Source organism: Lycorma delicatula, chromosome 2 (assembly GCF_047948215.1).
Source record: "Lycorma delicatula isolate Av1 chromosome 2, ASM4794821v1, whole genome shotgun sequence".
Lineage (NCBI taxonomy): Eukaryota > Metazoa > Arthropoda > Insecta > Hemiptera > Fulgoridae > Lycorma > Lycorma delicatula.
The window spans coordinates 105,235,533-105,251,667 of record NC_134456.1 but is presented as its reverse complement, the minus strand read 5'-3'; the positions used below and the strand labels follow the sequence as shown (position 1 = coordinate 105,251,667).

General features: G+C 32.3%; 1 protein-coding gene across 4 annotated transcripts in view; it reads right to left on the bottom strand.

The window, feature by feature from the left end:
• LOC142319069 (luciferin sulfotransferase-like) overlaps positions 1–16,135 on the bottom strand; it is a 359,044-nt gene that overhangs the window by 150,936 nt on the left and 191,973 nt on the right. For all 4 annotated transcript variants that reach the window (XM_075355929.1, XM_075355928.1, XM_075355927.1 and 1 more), the window contains one exon: positions 7,461–7,560. In XM_075355929.1, coding sequence (XP_075212044.1) covers positions 7,461–7,560 — 100 coding nt within the window. The remainder of the gene's footprint in view (positions 1–7,460; positions 7,561–16,135) is intronic.

Genomic DNA, 16,135 nt, shown 5'->3' with positions numbered 1-16,135 from the left:
ACGCACAACAATTGATCGTGACTAGACGGACTACACTATAGCACTATAGTAATTGATACGGCGGTTAGTGAAAGTGGGGTGGCTTCGGTCTTATGCAGGTCAGTTCCACGTGTGTTGAAGGAGGTATGAGACCACTCTGCGTGTGTGCGTGCTGACAGTCAGCTCGCACCCGGAGATGCAAGTTGCAGAACAACTCAGCAGAGACATTGTGAAGAAGGTCGAGGTTACCACTGCGGCATTAACTGGGAAGGGTGACAGGTGGACTCAAATTGTTGTCAAGAACTTAAACGTACTTACAACAAGATATGAGTTTATGAATGAGCTCCGTAAGATTATTGGGGGATCAGTCTTCATGGAAATTCTGTCTATGCGGCCGGCCTACCAATCAACACAGGTAGTCACTTTGGCAGTTCCACCTCTTCTTGCGGTGAAACTATCTGACGGGCGTATCCGCACTGGTTGTGTGGTCTGCCGTGTAACTCGACGTGCTTGGCCCAAACCGTAGTGGTCATTGTTTTATCTGCGGTATGGCCAGCCACCTAAAGAGGGACTGCAAACAGGAACTCCACTGCCTGTCATGTAGATCGCACGGACATGCACCCGGGGGTCGAGGATGTAAGGTGGCCTCGCCTGCACCAGCGCCTTGAATATGTGCACAGCTACGCCGTGATATCTTAAGGACAACCTCAACCGGGAGGGGTGGGTGGCTCCGGCGTCTCATCCTCGATGATCGAGTGGAGACTCCCTAGCAGTGCTGTTGGGGGGAGGCAAGACCGTTTTGTCCCGATGGGGGATCCCTTTGGGATTCCTCATTAGTGACGAGGCATTAAGATTGGCGTCCCGGTGAGGGGAACCCTTTGTGATCGCCTCATTTGAGGTATGACAAACAATAAACACCGAAATACCGAGTCTCGGCTGCCTGGGGGGGGGCCTTATGCCCTTCCCAGGTAGTTTGAGGCGATGGCACCCCTTGGAGCTGAGCTTATGCTTAGTCGCGGATCCGGCACCAAGGGGCGGGAAATCGAAGAAGAATAAATAAAAATAAAGAAGATAATGAAATTTTCTAATTTTTAACTAGCGTAAGCGATTATTTATATAACTAATATAAACTGACTGGCAACATGGAGAGTTCGGACATTTCTAGCGAAGTATGCTTTCTCAGCTTAGATTGAGACCACCGTTGACTTATCAGTACGTATGTCGCCTTTCATCATATAGCTATGCAATATTGCATACAAATAAGTATTAATGCAGGTCTACATACATATTTCAGGCGTAAATACACGTAATTATGTTTTACTAATATCATGACGTGTTATCTTTATTCATACACTCACTTTATATTTGTCTAGATACAAATATATGTTTACACTTTTACTCACAAAAAAATATATTAACTAACTTTCATATAAAAATACATATCGACAGAAAAAAATTAAATATACGAATAACTTTACAAAAAATCCTCGTTTTAGAAAAAATTATTAATAAAAATTTTGGGTACAAATATCACTCTCTATAAAAAATTATGGTGCATGAGTTTGCTTGCTCGTTTGTCATATGTGCTCACATTTTTATTTTAGCTGCTATTGGCGCAGAGCGGACCAATGTTTTGGCGGCTGCACACAACTCTCTCCCGCTAGAAGAAGTCCGTTTCAATTAATTTACAAATTCTTTAATTTAATCTCTAAGCCGTAAATTATTTAAATTTATATTTGTATTTTTATTTACTTATTACTATTATTTATTAATTTTATTGATGAAAGATTGCGATTATTAGTAAATATTTAGCAGTAAAAAAAGATTCTTTATTTAGCGTGACAGAGCCGTAGCAAACGGCTCCCTCCACGACTCTTTCCCACTAAAAGCAGTCTGTTTTCAATTAATTTACAGATTATATTTTATTTAATTTCTAACCATAGATTATTTTTATTTATTTATTATTATTATTAATTTATTAATTTTATTTATTTAATTTCATTAATAAAAGAAAGGGATTTGGTTAATATTTAGCAGTAAAAAAAAGTATTTTCTATTTAGCAGGAGAGAGTCGTTTGTGCGCAGCCATCTGGCGCGTCACGCAGTCCACTCTGCGCCAATAGCAGCAGCTGGACTGGCAACTAACACAACCTCACACGATCACACATAAGACTAAACGAACAGGACGGAGTCCCTAAGCCTTAGGGACTTCCTCTTATCCATATGGCTAGCGTTAAATATTATATTTCTATTAAAAACTATTAAATTCTACATCTGCTCACTCCTTAAGCCTATTTTAAACATAAAAATACCAAAATGTTCAGAAAAATATTCTCTACTCACTAATATTTCTTTTTTCAAAATATTTTCGTAAAATACTTAACACTGTCACAAACATGAGGATGCGAACTCGTCGAGGGTTCAGACGGTCTGATGAGCGAAGCGAACCAGATTGGGTAGCTGTGATATTAATAAAGTTCTTTCACTATTTATGTAATGTACCAATCTAGTGATTACCTAATTCCTAAAATGGGCTACAGAAAACCTATTAAACTATAACCTTTCTTAAAAGTAAATTAAATGAGACATTTAAAGAAATTTAAAGAGAAATGAAAGGTTTGAATTTATTTCAACTTCTCAAAATAATTAAATTTTTGTTATATTTAAAATTATCTATAGTTTTAATATATAATCTTAAAGTTTATATAAACTGATCTTATGATACTGATAAATCATTTACCAAATAAAGTTATTTCTCGATATTGTACCTAAAAATTGGTAAATACAGTGCTCTTACCCAAATAAATGTAACTTTTATATTGAGGATCAAAACTAGGACTTTTAAAAGTAAAATTTTTATAATTATCATACACAAATTTTTCCAACAACTAGTCTTTATTCGAATCACAAACAAAAATATCAGTTGTATGGGAAAATATGTGGAAAGAAATTTGATTAAAGAAGAAAATATCCATGAGTATTACATCCAATAAAAAAAAAATTATTTTAAAAACTAAAGAATAAATGATGAAATTAATGACGATAAAGAACGATAAATTGAAAAAATAATCTAAATAGAAGAAAGTGTTAAGATATGAGTTACTAATTGTATATAGATGTATAGTTAGCACCGTTGGACGATTGCTACATATGACTTACTGATCTTCAAATTTGAATATCATAACTTCATATAATTGTCAAAATAGTTCCGTAGAACAATGGCTTATTCCAAATGATAAATTTGATGTTTTTTCCATCATAATAATTTTTCAGAAAAAAATCGCAGTGGGTCTGATATGAGATACTTAAAACTTTTAGGACTGTTCTGCTGTAAGCAATTTATAACTTAGTCACTTTATACAGTCGTTAAATTATGATAACCAGTAGTAAAACAGTACAAAATTTGAAAGGATATTGTTGCAGCTTGCAACAATTGCAGCTTTTGGAGCTTTTATTTGAATGTTGTATGAAGATATTTTTAGGTAAATTACGCACAAAATCACCACCTGATAATATCTATTATTTTAAAACTATATCTGATCTGTTTTGAAATAACATCAATAAATTAAGAAAAACAAATTAATTTCTTCGTAATTGACGCTTAATATATTTTTGATTACTATTTTTCTTAATGAATTGTTTATAAAAATGATACTATCTCTCTCTCTCTCTCTCTATATATATATATATATATATATATATACAACTTTTAAATATCGAAAGGATACTTAAAAGAATATTTTATTTATTTATTTTATTAATTATGTTAATTGGGAAATTTAGTAATGTTCCATTATAAAAAACAAATTTGCGTTTAATCTAGTAAAAATGTAGATGTCTGTAGGGCTGGCATTGCATTATTTATTGTCTTTGGTTTTATCCTTTCTCTCGTGTAGACGCAGGGAGAAACCAATAACGTAGGAATGCAACTGTCACGGTTCTTCAATGATTCATTATATAGTCACCGTTCCTACCTTTCTAACCAATAACATAAGTTACGTGACGGCCATATTTTTTTCTGTGTTTATCACTTTTTTTTCTTAATCAGATATCTCAAGCATTCTGTAAGTAATTTAAGTATTACACATGATCATTCATCTAAAAATCTCTCGTACAAAAACATTTGCGTTTGTTATTTTGGCATTATACAAAAACAGTAAAATGGACCAATTATAAAACTTTTTAGATAAACCTATCTTAAAGTTGTGATTTGAGTGTTAATTATGCATAAACGTAAAATATAATTAGAAGGACTTGTACTCTCTTAGGAGAAAACTATTATTTTTATTTATTATTTTTATTTTAATTACATCATTTTATCACCAATTATGCACTTTCCATAACGATGAATAAAATTAAAATGTTAAAAATTTGTTACAACTATTGTTGGAAAATATTTCAAATTTTCAATTGATGCTCTAACCCGTTCTAGCGGAACAATTTTTGTCATTTTTTAGATTAGGTTCTAAATAAATTTCACCGGTTAAAAATGGAAATCTATTACGAAATTTTTACAAAATATAATATGTTAAGGTAACATAACCGCAAAATTTGACCATAAGATTAATGACAAGTCCCGAAATTGAGATTCTCAGAAATGACAGCGTCACTTTTCCTGCCAACTATGGAACGTAAAAGGTGAATTGGTGTTCTTGCGTATCTTTTGGTAAAGATAATTTCATATACTTTCTTAATAGTGGATTCTGACTTTTACCTCTCTAAGCGAAATGTGGGTAGTTCGTGTAATGACTGATACCAGACCGGGATTGCCACTGTTTCCTTGAGAACTATATTCAAAGATAGGCAGGTGATTGCAGTATTATAATTAAGATGAATTAGACGAAATGATAGAGACACGTAGATCAAGGCGTACCTTCATTCGCTTTTTCATCTGCATTATTGTTGTTCACCCAGAAATCCACTTGCGGGATTTGAGAAAAATAGAATGCATAAACCCATTCTTTCCTTGCATGTTCTTCAGACAAAAGAACACTGTCAAAAACAACTAGAGGCATTTATGCCTGAAAATTAGATATTCTTGATCAATGTACAGATAATACCCTTATTTTATTTAAGCTTTCATAAAGATTATTAATTTATATTATTAATAATGAATATTAATTGGTTTTGCACTGTTTTATTTTTCTGAAAAAGTCTCTTGGAAATATACATGACTAAAACTATTAACTGTATTAAATTTTTCATTTTATGTTATTATTTTTAATTTTTTGGCTCGATAGATATATTATATATATATATATATATATATATATATATATATATATATATATATATATATATATATATATATATATATATATATAAGATTTAGTTTTTATCATATTATTGTTCATATATTCCTTCATTTGGTTAAAAAGATGAAAAAGAACGTTGAACATTTCAGAACAAAATCATGTTCTCAACAGTAGTAGCAGGAATAATAAAGAGAAGTTTCTTATTTTTATTACACTTACTTAAAAAGAGTTGATGTCTTTTAGTACTGTTAATAAGAAAATACGAGTAGTAGAAACATATAAAAATCATGTTCTCGTAAAAATTTGAGTATTAGAGAGTCACCACAGTTGGTAATACATGTTTCTGAAACGGTAAAAGGATTGCTATTTTTAACCTATGATCCTAGTCTGTACACTGTACTGGATTTGATAATGACAATAATTTATGAACAATTTTTTTTTTATAAAACTGTATAAATACTATTAATTACCTTAATAATAATAATAATTTATTATTAATTTTTGTTGTAATTTTTGTTAATTATTATTGTTTTTGTTGTTATTAATTTGTTTCAGCCATTGCGTTCTATAAAGAATATTTTCCTAATATATCACATCAGGGGAATTTACTGCATATAAAAATTTTTCAGACATTTTTAATATTTGGTCGGTCAGAAAACTATTTAGAAATTTTTTTTTAACAAATTTTATTTACAGTCTGTTTCATTGATGCAGAAACCATTAGTAAATTGCATCATAGTAATCAAATGAAAGAAGTTTCTATTGAAACGCTTTAATCGTATGCATTCAAAAGATATGTACAGTACATGCATGAAAGCATTTACATTGATGAAGTACAAAGAACAACACTAGGAACAATATTGTAAAAAAATAAAAAATAAAAACAACACAATCTGAGAACTACAAATAACAGTAGAAGACGTAAAGTAGAAATGAAACGAAGAAACAGGGAAAACATAATCAACTAGCTTTCAAACAAATACTGAGATGGTGGATAATCCTAAGAGATGAAATCCCTCCCCGAATATCGCTAGTAGTCTTTCACGTCCGCCGCTTTCAGGTAGCCGCTCAGTCATCTAACATCTTCGCTATTGTCTAGAAGGATTACAGTCAGATAGTTTACGTAATCGTTAAGGCTTAGTTTGTACTCGGATAGAATCGTTGGATTTCTTCCCGAACGTACGGCAACAAATTTCACTGTTCGTTACAAACCACGTTTCCTCCGTTATCCTCCTCACTAATTTGCTCTGGAATCTCTGAATAATTTCAATTTTGCTGGCGCTTGAACACAGAGATAGATTTCATAGGTCAAAATCGACTTCAGAATTATTTTTCATAACAATAACTAATTAGATGGTGATAAATGCTTCTCCTGCCTAGTATTAAGACTGCAATTCTTTAAACTTGATGCTCAATCTTTCCTTTTCTCGCTTACATGAATCTTTCTTAGAGGAAGTTCCAGGTATAGACCGATCTAGGTACTGCACACTGTCCACTGTAATATAAATTCAATTCAGGTGGATCCGTGTGCAGTCACCTCTTTTCACTGCAAGCGTCATATGAGTCAATTTCGTTGGATTGACTTTCATTTTCCATTTAGATAGCCACGCGTTGATTAGGTCCAGCCAAGACTGCAGTTCAGCCAAAGCTTCAAGTGGATCATCATCTTTGGGTCAGCCATGATCGTTGGGTCATCGGCAAATGAAGCAATAGTGGTACGGACCGGAGCCGGAAGATCCGCAGTAAAGATAGAATAGAGAACAGAACTCCCCCCCCCCCCAACTGCAGTTTGAGGAACACCTCACTCGTTGTCAAGGAATGCATACTATTTCTCATTATAGTTAACCTGGGAAAAAGGTCCGTCCAGGTAACTACGCAGGAGTAAATAGAGTAGTTGTGTGAATGGTTTAAAAAAAAATTATGAAATTTTTTACGAATACGAATTATTAATTATAAAAAAAAATACGTAAAATTTTTGTGATCCATTAATCGATGTTGTGGTTTTTATTAAGTGGCTGAAACATGTTTTTTTTTTTTTTTTGTATCAATGGCCATGATTCGAGTGTACTTTCTGGGGTATAAATTAAAGAATAAAAAAGTGATTTTTTGGTTTTTAAGTTAGTCTCTTAGTCGTATTTTTATATAGAATATGGATTACGTAAATACACTAACTTATGTAAAAGACTATTGCAACATTTTATTGCAAATTATAATAAGCTTACTTACTCAAGAAACGGAAATCTCTGAAGTAGCAGCCGATTTTTAGCTAATGCAAAATCACAATCGTTGCCAATGAGCCATACCATTTCTTGAGTCCATGTAGTTCCTGAAAATAACATTTATAATTAATTAGCAATAGATAAATTATTAAATTGTTGTTTGGTGTTTAAATTTGTCTTGTTTTAAAATGATTTCGTTGCAATATTTTTCAGTTTTACTGATAATATTCCAAATATTAAATGAAAGGAAATGGAAGGTTGAAGATATTGTGTAAAAGGAATATGAAGCACTGATCGATCATTCTGTTTTAAAACTATTGTTTGTTATTACATATTTTTTTATTTTTTTGAATCTTAATTATAGTTATAAACGGTTTCGTAGATTAGAAATCGTAAGTAAATATCATCTCAGTAATTAATTTATAAAGGAATTTCCCTTAAAACACCTTAATTAAATACACATTCTAGACATCAACACATCTAAGGTAGCATAAGCATTGATAAAGTCCAGCCAATAATGTACTAGAAATCATAATAATGTCCAGTACTACCATTAAAATCACAATGAAAAAAGAAAAAATATTAACTTAAGAACAAATAACATTAGAAATATAAATGGTTATAAATACTTTGATTACGCATAACTTAAAGAGAACCTCCTCTCTTCAGTATTAGCTTCTCCTCTGTATCACTACTATGTTCCTAGGTCCAACACAAATACCCGCTTTAATCGCCTTACATCTTCACCATTGTCTAAGAGGTTAACAACTAGAGAGTTTATGTGGTCGTTAAAACTTAATTTGTATTTACGAGGCATGTTTTTAAAGTAGGTACCGTTTTGAGATTAAAAAGGTGCACTATTCTTAACAATTTCATTTTTACGTGAAAGTCTGTACTGAATTACTTTTCTACATAATTGCCACCAATATTAAGGCACTTATCGTCTGGTGCAACCAGCTTTTGAACACCGTCGTCATAGAAATCTGCCGTCTGACTTAATAACCACTGCAACACGGTCGCTTTGACACCGGTACCAGCGTGAGCACACTTTTTGATAATTTAAGCGTTCGGTCACAATTTCATAGACAACACTTCTTGAATCTTGAGGAAACTCTTCAGATAGTGAAGAAATCGTAAAGCGTGTGTTCTCTCTCACTTTTTCGTCAACTTTCTTCACCAAATCTTCAGTAAAGACAGAAGGTCATCCATTCCGTTCCTCATCATGAACATTTTGGCGGCCATTTTTAAAAGCTCTAATTCATTTTCGTATCATTCTATCGCTCATAATGTTTTTTTTCATACACTTTACTGATCTAACGATGAATTTCAGCCGCTTTCACGCCTTTAACGCTAAGAAAACGAATCACACCACGTAATTCACAGTCGGCGGGATTCTCGAGCAGCGGAGTCAGTTTAAATTCTCACAAATATACGTAAACACAGTTGAACATTTCTATAATGGCGTCTGTGGCTTGCCAACAGATGCGGGTACACAGTGCGCGTGTGTGGACCGCAGTATAGCAGCGACGGAATTTCGAAACGGAATTTCGAATTTTTTAAAGTAATTTTAAAATTACTTTAAAAACATGACTCGTAGTTGCATATTGATCGACTTCCTCTCGACCCTAAGTTCCCGTGAATTTCGTTGTTCCGTACGAACCATGACGCCTGTGTAATGTATTTCGCAGATTTATTTTGGAAAAACCAATCTCTATATTGTTGGTACTTCCCGTACCTCAGAGTTTGGATTCCGTATGTCCAAACCATTTTTGGTAACGGTAGCTTTTTGTAATTCCCTTTCTTATAAGGAGTATAGTTCCTAGAATTTGATATCTAGCCGTTTCTTTTTTTCTTTAATGTGAACCTTTCATGTTAGACAACAGTCTCTGTGCATACCTAAATAACGGAAAATTTAAGCTCACGGTACGTAACCTGCATCTAAATGGATTCAAGGGCATTCACCTATTCTCATGCGAATTTGTCAATGTCGATTTCACTTTATTGACCTTTATTTTCTATTTTTTCAACCATTCATCTTAAAGATCTAACTCGGATTGCAACTTATTCTATTATTGAGTTGTTTCATTTACAGTCACGATTACCATGTCGTCAGCAAACGATGCAGTAATGTTATTATCTGTGACTGGAAGGTTCGCAGTGAAAATGGAGTACAGGATAGGCCCCCAACATTTATTACTTATTAGGCCCTGAGGAACACCCGAGGAAGTATCAAAGAATTCAATTATATCCTCTTTGTATTCTATCTTGAAGAAACGTCCGTCAAGTAACTACGCTGTTAAATAAAAGTTGAGGTAAATTTGTTTATTGTTTGTATAGTAGACCTGGCAATCAGAGTTTACTTAATGCTTGCTGGATATCTAGAAAGGGAGCGGATAGAAATTTTTCTCTTATGTTAAAAAAAGTAAACGGTTTTACATTTGAGAGTTGTCAAAATAATGTAATGATTGCAATTATGAGTTATACATTGTGCCACGGGGTTGTTTTTCGATCAAACGATGGGATTTCCAAGAAAAAAAAATAGAAAATGGTAGTAAATGCAAGAGCTGCATGCAAACTAAATAAACGTTATTTCTTGTCAAGCAACTGATTAAACTCTAATTGCAAAAAGAACCCATTTTTAGAAATAAATTTTAAAATGTTCATTAAATAAAAAAAATACATAATAAGGCCAAAAAACCACTGCAGATATTAAGAAACCCTCCTACCGGTAAATACCAAATTTAAAATCATAATCTCACTATTATTTGAACCTCATAGCCCTTCAACTCATGAAACACAATCACAAATTCACAGATTGGTAAAGTTTCTGGCTCACAGTTTTTTACCTATTTTAGAAAATTTAAAGTTTTATTTCATTCGCAACTACTAATAAGCCTCGAATCTAAAGATTGTAAAAAGTAAATCTTTTAAAAACTGTTTATATATCTGTATATTTCACTAAATAAAAAAATTTTGTAGACGTTTGTTTTATTTTCTCGAACATAAAATCAAACAACGAAAAAAAAAGTCATTTTTAAAAACTTAATTATTCAGTAAATTTTGTTGAAGCATGTTCAGAATTATTATTATACCACTAGAATTAAAATTTCACATCTTCAATGATCATGAAAATGGCCCATTCTATATAATTAATATTTAATAAAATAAAACTTAATTCTACTGCGCCTCGAAATAAGCTTTATAGCACTAAATTATTCCTACGTTTTCACAATAGAGAGATAAATAAATAATGGTTATATCATAAGAGATAAAAAATCAAAATAATAAATAAAAATAAATTTAAATGTGAAAATAGAATAAAAACAATTATTGTAGAATATAAAAAATAGAAAATAAACAAAACGAAACTGCTATCCAAATTTTTACCGAGTGTAAAATAAATTATAAAAATAAAATAAAACGCTTAGTAAAAATAAATTTCACAGCATTATATATTTATAAGGTGTGGGGAAGGAAACAGAAAATCTATCTGCAGAAATTTTAAAATTGTTTCCAGAACACATGCACTTAAAAATGCGGTTAACTAAATCTTATCGACTTGAATTATATTAAAATAGTAAAACAATGATCTAAATATTAAAATAATACATTGTAGATTTTTTTGCTTAATGCTTGGTGCGATGGATTAGAATTCAACATATCGAGAAGTAAGATTTGCACATTGAATATTGAGGTCCTCCGGATCAGATATGAACCGGCGACCTACGGATCCCTTTTGTTTTATGATCAAATCGTTTCATTTATCAAAAAAATTTACATGAAAAATAGCATTATGAATAAAAGAAAAAAATTGTATCGTTAGGAAGTTTCTTCATACAAAAAATTAGGGTAATGACATGCACAGAAAATTGATTCCTCTGTAAATATCTCAATATTTAACATAAAACGATATATGAAGAAAGAGAACTTTAGACAATTTTCTGCAAAAAAAATATTTCATGGGTGCAACGATTTTCTCATAGAAAGTAATGAAACGTTTCTCTGTTTTATTATTAGTATAAATCATGTAGTGGGTCTTAATAGTTTTTTTTTTAATTAAAAATATACTAATAAACTTACGTAACAATTATCATTTAGAGGTGAAAGTTTTGTTTTTATGCTTTTGTTTCAATTTACTATTAGTTATTTATTTTTACATTAAAAAATACTTGAGTATTACTGAAAGAGTAGTACTAAAACAATGTAAACCTCGTGAAATATTTGTGTGGTTAAAAAAATCATTAACAGTAAAATCCTTTTTGCGTTGTTGTCTCAGTATATTCCCATCATATTTCAGTACAAAAGGATGCAAAAGTCTGTACAGCTAAATAGGATAAAACTCATTGCGTTCGTTTATTTATTTCTTATTTTGGATTCCCGACCATTATAATAGTAGCTTATGTACAAAAATAAATAATATTGTTAAAAAATTCCCTTCTCCTACATCTATATTCACAAAATCTTTCTTTCTTTAGTTTAAACAATTAAAATTCGGGATACCAGTTTCTGTACTGTTAAATAATTTACAAAAATACTTCAATTTGTATTTTTGTAAAATATTTTAAAATTATGATAGGTATTTTGGCAAAATACGTATATCCCAGTTAATGAGTACGTACTATTTTACCGGACAGACTATTTTCTACGAATAAATTAATAAATACTTTTAAATATTCATTATATACCTATCTGGTTGTTTTATTTTCCCTTACTAATCGCTTACGTAGTAAGCACACTTTTATTTAACATCAGATAGGTGCAGTAGTAATAAATTATAATTTAAAATATTAAACAGAACTGCAGACATATTATTTTTAAAAAAAGCTGGTAAAGGTTTGCATAACTTTCCCAATTTTGCAGCTGACAGATTTATATTTCAAATACATTTTAGAATTTCAAAATATTAATGATTTAATTTTTATCATTATGATAAAATATATTATGATAATTTTAAATGTATGATTTAACTTAATGAGTACAAAATGCGGAAAAGTTAAAAATGTTCAGTAAAAAAAGAATTTGGTTCAATTTAAACATCTTCATCATATGACGTTTTTGTCTTAAAAATTATCCAGTATTAAATATACGTGTATATTTAAAAAAAAAAAATTCGAATTAAATAATTTTAGGATGCAGTTGACCTTGACCAATTGGTGTTTTTATCATAAAAATAATTAGAGTACAACTGCAAAAAATAGATCGAATTTTTTTGGAAAAACTTTATGGCCGATTTCAGCTCCTTATTGACAGCTATCTCATTTAGCTGTTAGGCTATTAACAGGATTATTAACCCTGTATTGAATTCCAAGCGTAGAGGAAAGACTTTTTCTGGCAATGGTGAAAATTCCCGCCTGTTTTATTAGTAATCTTTCCTTTATAACCCGTTTTCAATTGTTAATCGAAGTTATGTAGATTTTTAAAACCGCTCCGTGAAAAAAAAAATTATTTTTATAGGAAACGTAACCTAGTTTTATTAATTTTTTTACTTGACATCCATATTAAAATGCGACAATCGGAAAAACATTATGCGTCAGATTAAGAAGGTCAAAAGGAAAGTCAAGCTTTCTATTTCGTAACGATTACTTTTGATTTTTATTATTATTTCGTATTATAATTAAAAGTTTTTTATTTATTTTTGTACCATCTCCTGACGATTGTACTGAATATTAAGTCAGAATTCGATTTTTTTTAAACAGGCAAAACATTAATTACGTTTGTTTACGAACGTACATTGAATGTGTGCTGAGTTAATAAAAAAAATTATAAATAATATTTAAAATAATAATAATAAAAAAAAAAAAAAAATTTGAACCCACTAAGCCTCGAACTATATCAATGCTATTAATTCTCCTATCCACTTTATATACGCTTACTTTCCTCCATTCGCCGGCTGGGGCTCGTGGCCGGGTCCTGTAACTCAGCTACTTTGAGAGCCGGAGAATTGGTCCTGGTTTACGCCCATTCGTCATACAAATTACATACCGGTCGCTATCGTGACCGCGTGTGTGTTAATTTGGTGAAGAAAGTTGCTATATAGAAGAAAATAAGGTTCACACTATATAGGGAATTATATATGAGTATAACATATATTAGAGTAAGTATTTTTCTTATAGCTGTAGTTGTTAATCGTAATAATAATAATAATAATAATATAATAATAATATAAAAATGAGAAAGGGGGTAATTTAACTTTGCTCCCTGGTGCGGTTGTGTATTAAGGAATTGCCCATTGTTACAGATGGACAGTTGGATTTAATAAGCAATTGTACCAATATCATTTAAATCTCGGGCGTTCCAGGTACAATGATCTCTTTTGGTTATTTATTATATTATTGATTACTGGGTAGGAAGGGAGAATACTCTGAGGGTTATATTATTTATTATTATTTGTGAAAAAAAATATTTAAACGGATAATGGAACTCCAATTACTAGGCGCTTTAATAAAACAAGTAAGCTTGTCATCGTTAAATATTTACCCATCTTACATATACCATCCCTCTTGGTGTTTTAACTGTAAACTTTGCCTAGAAATTGATTTTTTTAGGGCTTCTTAAACAACTTTGGCGTATACACTCAACTGTTTCGTCACTTGTTTTGTGCCGTCCAGGGTACTTTTTCAGTTCCACGTTGCCAGATTTCTTAAACTGCTTGTACCACCGTCTCATGCTGTTTGCATGAAGGTGATCATTGTCATATACACGCCGGAAAGTCCGTTATACAGTTATAACTGATGTATACTCCGCTGACCACAAAACGCTCTGTACTTTATACTGATCTTAAGCAACCAAATTTGTAAAAACGGAAAAATTGCGGTAATAATAATAAAACGAAATAAAACGCCCCGTAATTTTTTATTTATTTCGTATTACCTTTATAATTACATCCAATAACAAACTTTAAACAATATCAGCTTTCATAAAAATAAAAAAACTAATAAAATAAATACGCAATAACTCATAATTTGCAACTCTACTACAAATTAAACGGCTAGGTTAACTGATATTATTTATTTTAATTACCACAATATAACATTTTTAAATTAACTTAAATGTTTTTGGTCCTAAATACAATAAATTTTGAAAGCATACTTTTCTACTTGAATGTTGAAAATGTCAGCTAGGCAGTGCGAGCTAACCTTAAATATCATATCATCTGTTTTTTATTTGTTGTATCATGTATTTGTGTATATTCTTTGACTGTATCCGTTTTCATGTAGATAATGCTTACAGGTTTTGTTTTGTATAAATTAAAAATTAAAGTAATCCCAGAAATAATAATCTACAGGAGATAGATCTGGAGACTTGGCAGGCCTACACTATGACTTCCTAATGTGGCTCCTCTACGACCTAATTTAATGATCTGGAAATTTTTAATTAAAAATTTTCCGTGCCCTTAAATGACAGCGAGGTGGCGCTCCATTTTGCTGAAAAAAAGTTATTCCTGGATATATCTATATATACAGGGTCATTCACGGGAACCGGATGTTTTTGAAGTGGGTTGTACTCGGGCGTTCGTGGTGGGAGGGGCACGTGACTGGTGTCTGACGTTTCCTTTGTTCATAGCATTTACATTTTAGTCGTTGAGATGGAGCCGTGGACGCTAGACCAACGCCTGTACGCGTATGACAGTTTTGTGCTAAATGACGAATCCGTAACTGCTGATCAGCGAGATTTCCGCCGTCAGTTTAACATCCATCGTAATGCAAGTGTCCCTTCTCGTAACACAATATTGCGATGGGTAAACAACCTTCGAACAAGTGGTTCAATATTGAAGAAAAAACCACCGGGTCCCCGACGAACTGCTAGCACAACGAGTAAGGTAAGCCATTGTCAGAAGCCCACGCCGCTCTATTCAGAAGCATTCAGCAGCGCTTCAAATGAGCACAAGTACGGTAAGACGAATTCTGCATACAAACCTGCATTTCCATCCTTACAAGAGGATGGCCGTCGTGCAGCAGTTAAACGAGCAAGATTTCACGCAGCGATTACAATTTTGTCGACAAATGCTTACCATTTTTGAAGAAAATGAAAACTTGTTATTGTTAATGAGTGACGAAGCCCATTTTCATCTGAATGGCTTCGTCAACAAACAGAATTGCCGATATTGGGCAGAAAGAAATCCACATCAGCTTCACGAGAGACCACTTCATAGCCCAAAGGTGACTGTGTGGTGTGCAATAGGAAAGGTCGGTGTTATTGGACCATATTTTTTTGAAGAAAATGACGCTGCCGTAACTGTAACAGCTGATCGTTACATTGCGATGTTGAATACGTTTTTCATCCCTTATTTACGAAACCGGGGAATCCATTTTCAAAATGTGTTATTCCAGCAGGATGGAACTACAGCGCACAGCGAGGGCAACGATGGCTGTTCTCCGTAAATTGTTTCCGGGACGGATCGTTTCCAGATTCGGCGACATTCCTTGGCCCTCTCGGTCCCCCGAATTGAGTAGTTGTGATATTTTTCTGTGGGGGTTTCTGAAATCGCGTGTGTACGGCAATAAACCGCGTACATTGGAGGACCTAAAGATCGCAATTCGTCTTCACGTCACCCAGATTGATGTAGACATACTGCAAAGAATTGAGGCCAGTTACCGTGAAAGGCTACAACAATGTATTGCCCAAAATGGACATCACTTGCCGGACATAATTTTTCGTTCATGAGTAAGTAACAAATGCTTT